At 41.8% G+C, this 12605-nt stretch overlaps 1 protein-coding gene across 1 annotated transcript in view; it reads left to right on the forward strand.

The window, feature by feature from the left end:
* Positions 1–315: 315 nt before the first annotated feature.
* Positions 316–12605, forward strand: part of LOC130707523 (cyclin-Y-like protein 1) — a 101995-nt gene continuing 89705 nt past the window's right edge. Inside the window, exon 1 of the mRNA XM_057542486.1 lies at positions 316–654. Coding sequence (XP_057398469.1) covers positions 552–654 — 103 coding nt within the window. The 5' untranslated portion in view covers positions 316–551. The remainder of the gene's footprint in view (positions 655–12605) is intronic.

Below are 12605 nucleotides of genomic sequence, written 5' to 3' on the forward strand. Positions count from 1 at the left end.
CCTCACTCACGACGACTGCGACGGCGGGGGCGGGGGCGGCGGCGGCGGCGGCGGCGCTCCTCCCCCGCAGGCAGCGCCAATCAAGCTCCCAGCTCGCGGCGGCGGCGGCGGCGGCGCTCCTCCCCCGCAGGCAGCGCCAATCGAGCTCCCAGCTCGCCGCGGCGGCGGCGCTCCTCCCCCGCAGGCAGCGCCAATCGAGCTCCCAGCTCGCGGCGGCGAAGGCGGCGGCGGCGGCGGCGGCGCTCCTCCCCCGCAGGCAGTGCCAATCGAGCTCCCAGCTCTGTTCTTTTTTTTTTTTTTTTTATACAAACAATTGAAACAACAGGAATTTATTCACTTATAAAACTGGAAAGTCTTAGGCATGACTTCATCCAGGGCTACAGTCAAGAATCTCAGTTCTCCCCCAAACCAGTTAATGTGGCTGAGTCATATGCTGGGCACAGAGTTCCTAAGATTCGGTTACGAGGTGCAACACTTTTAAGCACCGTGAGTGGGGTGGTGAACGCTCCCCTCAGTGACCAGCTGAACCTCGGAGGCATTTTGCAGAGAGTATGCTTTTTTGTAACTTCTCTTTTCTGCTTTGTCTTAGCTGTGGCCATTCCAGGCCCACCCGGCCCTCCAGGACAGCCAGGGCTTCCCGGATCCAGGAACCTGGTCAGTATTATCATCAGTGTGTCTTCATCCTTCTGCTTTGGATGGGTTTCCTTAGAACTTTGGCTGCAGTGTTTAGGGGCTGGCACACCTTCTCTGTTGGAGTTAGGCCTCCATGACAATAGAAATGGTATAATTTCACAAACAGGGTATTTATTATCTCTTTGGATGACTTATTAAGTAAAAAGATACAGACTACAAAATCATTTATGATTTAAGTTCCACCTTTCCAATCCTTAATTGACTAAACTAACAAGAGCCAATCATATTACATCAAAAAACACAGGCACAAGACTAAACAACATCACAGGAGTCCCTGTGCTGGTTACATTTCCCCTGGGTAATGCAGCCTTCTCCATTCTACCAAAGGATGTCTCTTGTACCTTGTTACCCTGCAGATCACTGGAGCAGGATATGGCACACAGAGACTATTGTGATGCACAGAAAGAGGGACAAATACCTCATTAGGATGTCAGGAGTCCTAGGAATGCTCTTTGGTCTTTGATAGATTTTATTTGGAAATTTGGGCTGCCAGATGAAGAACTGTCCAACAGTAGATGGAATTTCGATATTTGGTACCTTTGGGGGATGCCTAAGTCATTTTAATCACAAAGTCATCTTCAAAGCTAGGTGAAAATTAAGTTTTTATAATCTTTCTCAGTTGAAAAGAAAAATAACAGCTTCCTTGGTTGATATTTCTTTGAGGCTTGATACTTCTCAATAGATTTTTCCAGCTTTTATGCCTGTGCCTGGATAGGCCAAGATGGCTGTCTGATCTTTGGCAATTTTCTAGACAGAGAAATTACAGACCCCCATTTTCTGCTGTGTATTTAATACTGGAACTACCCAGCCAGGCAAAAAAGATTCAAGACGTAGGTAGAGTAACTCACTTGCTTACATTTCTTTCTCCAAATGAAAAGAAATTTGAAACCCTGTAAGGATCAGCATGAACTAACAAAACACGTGTAACAATGTTGGTGCCATTGTGCAGCTCACACAAATGGAAGTGGCAAAACTTACCAATGATTTTGCCAATACCAACATCCAACAGAGCCAACTCTGTTAACAGTTTTTTTTTTTTTACAAGAGATAAATAGACTGACACCAAGCATTGTACATGGATGACCACAACAAAAGCAACAATGATTGCAGTTACCAAACATGAAACACACTCATACTATGTCATAATATTGACATTCAGTCCAGTAATCCTCCACTGTAACAGCTCCTTTACTTTGCAGTGAAAATTGATTTGTATATTCTTTGCCTCTGAGTCCTTGTGGGATTTTTTTTTTAAATTAATTCAGACAGAAAGTCACAAAAATTATACTCATCCTCATCAGTTCACTCAGTCCCATGTAATTAATTTTTTTTTTCATCTTGATCTTTTGTTAGCACTTTTATGAGTTCATCAGTTTTTCATTAGAGTTCTGAAAATGCTTATTCATTCAGTTCAGCAGTACAGTCAGTTACCAGAAACCTGTACTTGTCAGAGTCTTTTCCATGAATTTCTTGAAGATGAAACCCTTTTATAGGAACATATTTGCAAAATCATCAGAGTACACCCAGAACTGTCTGTAAATGACAAAAGACTTAAAAATGACCACGGTTAAAGATTTGATGAAAGTTCATAATAATGCAGTTGACAAGAAAATTAGTTATTTCTGAGATATACATTTTAAAGTAATAACTAGGATTATTACTTATAACATTATACCAGAGCATATAAGATTTTTAGAAATTTCATGTAATGTCTGAAACATTTATATTAACATATTTCCATACATATTTCCATACAAATATAAGATTTTTAGAAATTTCATGTAATGTCTGAAACATTTATATTGACATATTTCCATACATATTTCCATACAAATACAAATATAAGATTTTTAGAAATTTCATGCAACGTCTGAAACATTTATATTAACATATTTCCATACAAATAACCCAATGAAAGTTTAGTATTAGTTGTTTTGTTTGTTTTTTTATACTGCAGGTTCTTATTAGGCATCAATTTTATACACATCAGTGTATACATGTCAATCCCAATCGCCCAATTCAGCACACCACCATCCCCACCTCACTGCAGTTTTCCCCCCTTGGTGTCCATATTTCCATTCTCTACATCTGTGTCTCAACTTCTGCCCTGCAAACTGGCTCATCTGTACCATTTTTCTAGGTTCCACATACATGCATTAATATACGATATTTGTTTTTCTCTTTCTGACTGACTTCACTCTGTATGACAGTCTCTAGATCCATCCACGTCTCAACAAATGACTCAATTTCGTTCCTTTTTATGGCTGAGTAATATTCCATTGTATATATGTACCACAACTTCTTTATCCATTCGTCTGTTGATGGGCATTTAGGTTGCTTCCATGACCTGGCTATTGTAAATAGTGCTGCAATGAACATTCGGGTGCATGTGTCTTTTTGAATTATGGTTTTCTCTGGGTATATGCCCAGTAGTGGGATTGCTGGGTCATATGGTAATTCTATTTTTAGTTTTTTAAGGAACCTCCATATTGTTCTCCATAGTGGCTGTATCAGTTTACATTCCCACCAACAGTGCAAGAGGGTTCCCTTTTCTCCACACCCTCTCCAGCATTTGTTGTTTGTAGATTTTCTGATGATGCCCATTCTAACAGGAGTGAGGTGATACCTCATTGTAATTTTGATTTGCATTTCTCTAATAATTAGTGATGTTGAGCAGCTTTTCATGTGCTTCGTGGCCGTCTGTATGTCTTCTTTGGAGAAATGTCTATTTAGGTCTTCTGCCCATTTTTGGATTGGGGTGTTTGTTTCTTTGATATTGAGCTGAATGAACTGTTTATATATTTTGGAGATTAATCCTTTGTCCGTTGATTCATTTGCAAATATTTTCTCCCATTCTGAGGGTTGTCTTTTCGTCTTGTTTATGGTTCCCTTTGCTGTGCAAAAGCTTTGAAGTTTCATTAGGTCCCACTTGTTTATTTTTGTTTTTATTTCCATTACTCTAGGAGGTGGATCAAAAAAGATTTTGCTGTGATTTATGTCAAAGAGTGTTCTTCCTATGTTTTCCTCTAAGAGTTTTATAGTGTCCAGTCTTATATTTAGGTCTCTAATCCATTTTGAGTTTATTTTTGTGTATGGTGTTAGGGAGTATTATAATTTCATTCTTTTACAGGTAGCTGTCCAGTTTTCCCAGGACCACTTATTGAAGAGACTGTCTTTTCTCCATTGTATATCTTTGCCTCCTTTGTCATAGATTAGTTGACCATAGGTGCGTGGGTTAATCTCTGGGCTTTCTATCTTGTTCCATTGATCTATGTTTCTGTTTTGGTGCCAGTACCATATTGTCTTGATTACTGTAGCTTTGTAGTATAGTCTGAAGTCAGGGAGTTTGATTCCTCCAGCTCCATTTTTTTGCCTCCAGACTGCTTTGGCTATTCGGGGTCTTTTGTGTCTCCATACAAATTTTAAGATGATTTGTTCTAGCTCCGTAAAAAATGCCATTGGTAATTTGATAGGGATTGCATTGAATCTGTAGATTGCTTTGGGTAGTATACTCATTTTCACAATGTTGATTCTTCCAATCCAAGAACATGGTATATCTCTCCATCTGTTGGTATCATCTTTAATTTCTTTCATCAGTGTCTTATAGTTTTCTGCATACAGGTCTTTTGTCTCCCTAGGTAGGTTTATTCCTAGGTATTTTATTCTTTTGGTTGCAATGGTAAATGGGAGTGTTTCCATAATTTCTCTTTCAGATTTTTCATTATTAGTGTATAGGAATGCAAGAGATTTCTGTGCATTAATTTTGTATCCTGCAACTTTACCATATTCATTAATTAGCTCTAGCAGTTTTCTGGTGGCAGTTTTAGGATTCTCTATGTATAGTATCATGTCATCTGCAAACAGTGACAGTTTTACTTCTTCTTTTCCAATTTGTATTCCTTTTATTTCTTTTTCTTCTCTGATTGCCGTGGCTAGGACTTCCAGAACTATGTTGAATAATAGTGGTGAGAGTGGACATCCTTGTCTCGTTCCTGATCTTAGAAGAAATGCTTTCAGTTTTTCACCATTGAGAATGATGTTTGCTGTGGGTTTGTCATATATGGCCTTTATTATGTTGAGGTAGGTTCCCTCTATGCCCACTTTCTGGAGAGTTTTTATCAGAAATGGGTGTTGAATTTTGTCAAAAGCTTTTTCTGCATCTATTGAGATGATCATATGGTTTTTATTCTTCAATTTGTTAATATGGTGTATCACATTGATTGATTTGCGTATATTGAAGAATCCTTGCATCCCTGGGATAAATCCCACTTGATCGTGGTGTATGATCCTTTTAATGTGTTGTTGGATTCTGTTTGCTAGTATTTTGTTGAGGATTTTTGCATCTATATTCATCAGTGATATTGGTCTGTAATTTTCTTTTTTTGTAGTGTCTTTGTCTGGTTTTGGTATCAGGGTGATGGTGGCCTCATAGAATGAGTTTGGGAGTGTTCCTTCCTCTGCAATTTTTTGGAAGAGTTTGAGAAGGATGGGTGTTAGCTCTTCTCTAAATGTTTGATAGAATTCACCTGTGAAGCCATCTGGTCCTGGACTTTTGTTTGTTGGAAGATTTTTAATCACAGTTTCAATTTCATTACTTGTGATTGGTCTGTTCATATTTTCTGTTTCTTCCTGATTCAGTCTTGGAAGGTTATACCTTTCTAAGAATTTGTCCATTTCTTCCAGGTTGTCCATTTTATTGGCATAAAGTTGCTTGTAGTAGTCTCTTAGGATGCTTTGTATTTCTGCGGTGTCTGTTGTAACTTCTCCTTTTTCATTTCTGATTTTATTGATTTGAGTCCTCTCCCTCTTTTTCTTGATGAGTCTGGCTAATGGCTTATCAATTTTGTTTATCTTCTCAAATAACCAACTTTTAGTTTTATTGATCTTTGCTATTGTTTTCTTTGTTTCTATTTCATTTATTTCCGCTCTGATCTTTATGATTTCTTTCCTTCTGCTAACTTTGGGTTTTGTTTGTTCTTCTTTCTCTAGTTTCTTTAGGTGTAAGGTTAGATTGTTTACTTGAGATTTTTCTTGTTTCTTTAGGTAGGCTTGTATAGCTATAAACTTCCCTCTTAGAACCGCTTTTGCTGCATCCCATAGGTTTTGGGTCGTCGTGTTTTCATTGTCATTTGTCTCTAGGTATTTTTTGATTTCCTCTTTGATTTCTTCAGTGATCTCTTGGTTATTTAGTAACGTATTGTTTAGCCTCCATGTGTTTGTCTTTTTTACATTTTTTTCCCTGTAATTCATTTCTAATCTCATAGCGTTGTGGTCAGAAAAGATGCTTGATATGATTTCAATTTTCTTAAATTTACTGAGGCTTGATTTGTGACCCAAGATGTGATCTATCCTGGAGAATGTTCCGTGCGCACTTGAGAAGAACGTGTAATCTGCTGTTTTTGGATGGAATGTCCTATATATATCAATTAAATCTCTCTGGTCTATTGTGTCATTTAAAGCTTGTATTTCCTTATTAATTTTCTGTCTGGATGATCTGTCCATGGGTGTAAGTGAGGTGTTAAAGTCTCCCACTATTATTGTGTCACTGTCGATTTCCTCTTTTATAGCTATTAGCAGTTGCCTTATGTATTGAGGTGCTTGTATGTTGGGTGCACGTATATTTATAATTGCTAGATCTTTTTCTTGGATTGATCCCTTGATCATTATGTAGTGTCCTTCCTTGTCTCTTGTAACATTCTTTATTTTAAAGTCTATTTTATCTGATATGAGTATAGCTACTCCAGCTTTCTTTTGATTTCCATTTGCATGGAATATCTTTTTCCATCCCCTCACTTTCAGTCTGTATGTGTCCGTAGGTCTAAAGTGGGTCTCTTGTAGACAGCATATATATGGGTCTTGTTTTTGTATCCATTCAGCCAGTCTATGTCTTTTGGTTGGGGCATTTAATCCATTCACGTTTAAGGTAATTATCGATATGTATGTTCCTATGACCATTTTCTTAATTGTTTTGGGTTTGTTTTTGTAGGTCCGTTTCTTCTCTTGTGTTTCCCACTTAGAGAAGTTCCTTTAGCATTTGTTGTAGAGCTGGTTTGGAGGTGCTGAATTCTTTTAGCTTTTGCTTGTCTGTAAAGCTTTTGATTTCTCCATCAAATCTAAATGAGATCCTTGCCGGGTAGAGTAATCTTGGTTGTAGGTTCTTCCCTTTCATCACTTGAAGTATATCATGCCACTCCCTTCTGGCTTGCAGAGTTTCTGCTGAGAAATCAGCTGTTAACCTTATGGGAGTTCCCTTGTATGTTATTTGTCGTTTTTCCCTTGCTGCTTTCAATAATTTTTCTTCGTCTTTAATTTTTGCCACTTTGATTACTATGTGTCTCGGCGTGTTTCTCCTTGGGTTTATTCTGTATGGGACTCTCTGCGCTTCCTGGACGTGGGTGGCTATTTCCTTTCCCATGTTAGGGAAGTTTTCGACTATAATCTCTTCAAATATTTTCTCTGGTCCTTTCTCTCTCTCTTCTCCTTCTGGGACCCCTATAATGCGAATGTTGTTGCGTTTAATGTTGTCCCAGAGGTCTCTTAGGCTGTCTTCACTTCTTTTCATTCTTTTTTCTTTAGTCTGTTCCGCAGCAGTGAATTCCACCATTCTGTCTTCCAGGTCACTTATCCGTTCTTCTGCCTCAGTTATTCTGCTATTGATTCCTTCTAGTGTAGTTTTCAGTTATTGTATTGGTCATCTCTGTTTGTTTGTTCTTTAATTCTTCTAGGTCTTTGTTAATCATTTCTTGCATCTTCTCAATCTTTGCCTCCATTCTTATTCCGAGGTCCTGGATCATCTTCACTATCATTATTCTGAATTCTTTCTCTGGAAGGTTGCCTATCTCCATTTCATTTAGTTGTTTTTCTGGGGTTTTTTCTTGTTCCTTCATCTGGTACATAGCCCTCTGCCTTTTCATCTTGTCTATCTTTCTCTAACTGTGTTTCTTGGTCCACAGGCTGCAGGATTGTAGTTTTTCTTGCTTCTGCTGTCTGCCCTCTGGTGGTTGAGGCTATCTAAGAGGCTTGATGGGAGGCTCTGGTGGTGGGTAGAGCTCTCATTTACCAGTTTTATTTTACATAGGATGCCTCATTTACTAAAACCATAGATTCCAAGTTGCTCCATGAAAAATGTGATATTCTTAGCTGTCAACATTAGGGAATTTCCCCAATCACATTTTTAAATTGATTTAATGTGTTATTTTTGAAAACATAAGTTGGGATATCACAAAATGGACTTAGCCTGCAGAGGCTTACTTTCAACCAGAGAGCTCCATTTCCGTGTTCCGCTTAAGAGAACCCAAAATGATCTTCCTTCCCAAACCTCTTCCTTTTCCTGCACTATCTAAGAAAAAGTAACCACACTCTACATAGTTCCCTAAGCCAGAACCCTAGCAGCCATTTTTGCTTCTCTTTTCCCCTTCCTGCTCCATATCTAGTCACTGAGCACTTCTATTCTACCTCCCAAATGACCTCAGATCCTTTCCCTCCACTCCAATCTCTGCCACTGCCTTTAGTTTGAACCCTCACTCCTCTCTTAGATGAATATAAAGTCTCTTAATGGGTTTTGTTGCTTCCATCAGTCCTACTTATTCTCAAGCGTGACCTCACTACAAACCACCTGATAGTGACTCCTTAACTTCACAACATTCAATGGCTCTCAGGTTTCTGGGAAGAAAACCAAGCTCTTTACCCCAGCATCTACTTGGGGTTAATAGATCTAGGTTTGAATTTCAGGTTTAAGTACTTTGCAGCAGTGTGACCTCAGACTATTGGGCTTTCTAAGCCTTTGTTTTCTCACCGTGCCTGAGGTCACTGAGGGCAGGACTATTTTTCACACACGGGTGCCTGGCATGTAGGAGAGACTAATCAATGTTGCATGAAGGGAAAGTATTTTAAAATCCACATCAAAAAATTGTTCCTCCTTAAAAAAAGAAAATCCTGATACACTATGCCACTTCCAACCAAATTTGACTTCTACCTTTATTTTCTGATGATCACAATAAGGTGCCTTTGGGGATCCACACAATCAGGGATCAAATCCTGGCCACACCCCTGAGCAATCATGTGACCTTGGGAATGTTACTTAGCTTCTGTAAAATCTGTAAAATGAAGGTTTCTGAGGATTTTGTTCCCGAGGGTTAAATGAGTACCTCACTTGGAACGGGGGCGGGCGCATAGTGTTTGCCAAATGTTAACTATCGTTATCATCTTCATCAAATCAAGACCGTGGTACTTCACTTTGTGACTCTCAAGTTTGTATGAGAAAATCGTGCTTTATGCGTTGTTGTTGGCTAAAGTAGGGAAACCTGGAAACTCCTGCCGTGGAAGAGAGAAACAGGCGAGAAAAGCGAGTTGCTGAATCCCAGCGCCTCAGAGGTGGGAGGGAGGAGTTCGGTACCTAATTTACTGATGAGGAAGTGGAGGGGTGACGTGTCCTCGAGTCTCATTCAAGACACAGCCACAGCTCTTTATTGAGAGTAGGACCAGGGCCCCGGGGGTTGCTATGGTTAAACTGTAGGCGGAAACTAACACTCTTTGGAAGGCAAGACCGGAGGAGCATTCAGTTATAAAAAACGGTCAAAAATTGGGGTGAAACTAAGTTCGTTGAGCAATACATCAAATGAGTCAACTGTCGACCCGGTGAAACCGAGTTGCTAACTGAACTGGCATTTTAGGAATAGGGGCTTTCTACAGAGCCCACTGACTCAGGACGGCTTCGATTAACAAACTCCCACGGCGCTTCCCGCAGGACCGGAAAGCTTGGAGCGCGAGAGATGAATGGAAACCAGAGTCCGGGGGCGCCGCTCGGGGGGCGGGGCAGCCGCGGGCGGGGGCGGGGCATTGTGAGTCACATGCCTGCGCTCTGAGGGAACTCTGGTCGTGATTGGTCCGTCGTAACCAGGTGACCGAAGGACACATTCCGGTAGCCTAGCTACTTTCAGTCGGGCAGGCGGTGGCGGAAGGAGGAGGAGCTCCGGCTGCGCTCTCTCCCTGCAGTGGCTGCGCGTCTCAGCGCTTGTCTGGTTCCCACCCCTTTTAAATAAGCCGGTCTGGTCACCGCCCTCACAGACTAGTTGGCTCCGGGGAGGCGGCGGCGGCGGGGGTGCGGCTGCCCCTGCCGCCCCTGCCCGGGGCCCGGCGGCTAGGCGGACAGGAGAGTGGCGGGCGAAGTCGCGTCTGCATGTGCGGCACAGCCCCGGCATAGCCCGGGGCTGCCAGTGCCCGCCGCGCCATTGTTGGGGGAGGGGGCGGCTTCTGAGCTCGGCGGAGTCGGGGGACGAGCGGAGGCGGCGGCGGCGAGGAGTGAAGGCGCCCCATGGGGAACTCGCTGTCTTGTTGCCTGTGCCCCAATGCCAGCCCCAAGTTGGGCTGGCGCAGGGGGTCAGCGGAGCCGGACTGTGAGTCTGAGGTCTACAAGGCGGCGGCCGGGAACGCGGTGGCAGTAGCTCCGGCGGCGGCTACCGTGGAACCCGCCGAGTTGGATTTCGCAGGTGGCGAAGGCCACCACCTGCAGCACATCAGCGACCGGGAGATGCCCGAAGGTAAGAAGCGGCTGGCGCGCCTCGCCCCTCGCGGGGTAGGCGCCATCTGCTCTCGGGCTTACCTCTGGCCTCCGCCGCCCCCAGGGTCCGCCGGGAGGGAGACGCCGCCTAGGGCTCCTTCTTGCCCGGAGTTGGCTCTCCCAGGGCTGGGCACCGGGGACGAAGGCTGGCTCTGCTTGGCGTCCCCACCCCTTATTCTTTACCAGTCGCGTCCGGCCAGTCTCCTTCCCTCTTCCCTACCCGAATGCCCAATTCTTTCCCCCGTTCCCATTTCCCAGCCCGGCCTGAGACCCTCCAATCCGCAGCCCTTCCTGTTCGTGGTTCTATTTAACATCTCGTGGGACTTAGCAGAGACTTTCTGGTGTATTCTCTCTTTTCTTAATGAAAACTTAAATACTCTAACTTCGGCGTATCCATCCCGTCTCCCTATCCAGATGGTACCTAAGCGAAGGAACTAGGTAAGGGCCTGATGATAGACTTCTGTTCGTTAAGGTAGTTGATACTCGAGACAATTAAGACAAACATTAGAGGATTTGTCATTTAAATTCAAAATAGAGATGGACAGAGTCAGTGTGGTGTTCTTAACTAAAATTCTTTGGATTTTAATGTTTTCAGTCGCCCTGATAGAAGCTACTTTATCTCTTCTAACTATAATTTGAACACGATAGGAAAGAAAATGGTGGGAGAGGGGCTTAAAATAACTGGGAACGGTGTGAAACGTTACTGCCACGGCTGCAGAGAATAGTTGTTGGGTTTTTTTTCTTTACCAAAGGAGACCCCATGGAGTTCTGATTACTTTTAAATTCCCACCTTGACACAAGTATGTCTTCAGCTGCACAGCCTTAACCGACTTCTTTTGCACGTTGCCTGTTGTAAGGGAGGGGTGAGGTGGTTCCTGAGACTGCTGGACAGAAGTTTCAAAGGAGAAAAAACAAATTCAGATTGTCATTTGTGATATAAAGGTTTGGGAGTTAACATACCACATCCATCCTGCAGAAAAATGTCTCCATGGCTCCCTCCTCCGCCCCCCCCCCCCCCCCCGCCCAGTAGAATACTATTCAACTTTAACAATGTTCAGGTAAAAGTTCTGAAGACTAAGTGGCTGGGGGTGGGTGTTGTCGAGGAGGAGAGGAGAGAGAGAAGAGAGGAAATGTTTGATTTTTGCCTCTAGAATTTTGGAAAGGGATGGCTCTAGGTTAAAAAAAAAAATTCTGGGTAGCATAGTGGCACTTTAATAAAGACTGTTCTTTGAAGTATAAAACATTGTATCATAAAGATGTTAAAGCCCCACTGGCCCATTTGTTTCATTGAAATGCCAGAGATTATTTCATTATTTCATAGACGAAATGTCTTACAGCTCTTCTATTTAAATTTTAGTTGGGTTTATTTAATTTCTTTAAAAGTTAGTATAATTAAGCCTGTGGATTCACCCTTATGATGGACGTGGCTTTGTAAGTGGAAAGTACTCCCTTTTCAGAATAGTTAGATATTGTGAAAGAATGAACACATTATGTGAATTAATTGTAGCTTTAAACACAAAGCATGTAAGTACTTGTGAAAACTGCTCTGCTTGTTGGTATAAGGTAAGCCTCTAAATGATTTTTAAAAACAGTTAGTAGTTGGCTAGTGTAGGATGAGAGACGAAAATTGGACCTTTATAGAATTCTTTTCAGATTTACAATGCATTTTCTTGTGTATTTCACTTGGCCCTTCCATCTACAAATAAGGCCCGTATATATTCTCCCTCTGTTGCCGATGAAGAAGCCAAGACTTGGAGATCTGAAATGACTGTGTAACACAGCTACTGAACAGAAGAGACAGACTTGGGAGGTGGTAGATATGCCAAATTCAGTTCTTGGGATGCTTAAGAAACTGTTTAGAGTGCACCTTATATTTTATAATTTATCCATAAGTTAGGCCTATCTCAGCATACTCCAGTTTTGATTATTGCCATTCCAGTTTATTGTACACAACTCAGAAGCAACATTTACCTCTCCATTCTCTGTCTGTACATACATTGCAATGGATATGAATAAAAGTAGAAGTCATGAAATAGCCTAAATTTATCAGTCAGGTAAACACGTTGATATAATTTAAAGAGTTTGTTCTGGTGAAATCCAATTGAAGCCGAGAATGCCCTGGACAGAGGGACATTAGGGGAAGCTGGTAAGCGGGCAGGTAAGGTACTAAGCATTTAGCATACGACTATGTATGATAAGGAAGGAGTGCTAAATCAGGACCTGGAAAAATAGAGTTCATGAGTACAGAATTTACTTTTTTATGTTTAACATGATTGTTAAAATTTCATTTCAATTTGTCTTTTTTGGGGGGGCATTCAATAAAGTGATAAGAGAAACCTCAATTTCAGCATTT

Source organism: Balaenoptera acutorostrata, chromosome 3 (assembly GCF_949987535.1).
Source record: "Balaenoptera acutorostrata chromosome 3, mBalAcu1.1, whole genome shotgun sequence".
NCBI lineage: Eukaryota > Metazoa > Chordata > Mammalia > Artiodactyla > Balaenopteridae > Balaenoptera > Balaenoptera acutorostrata.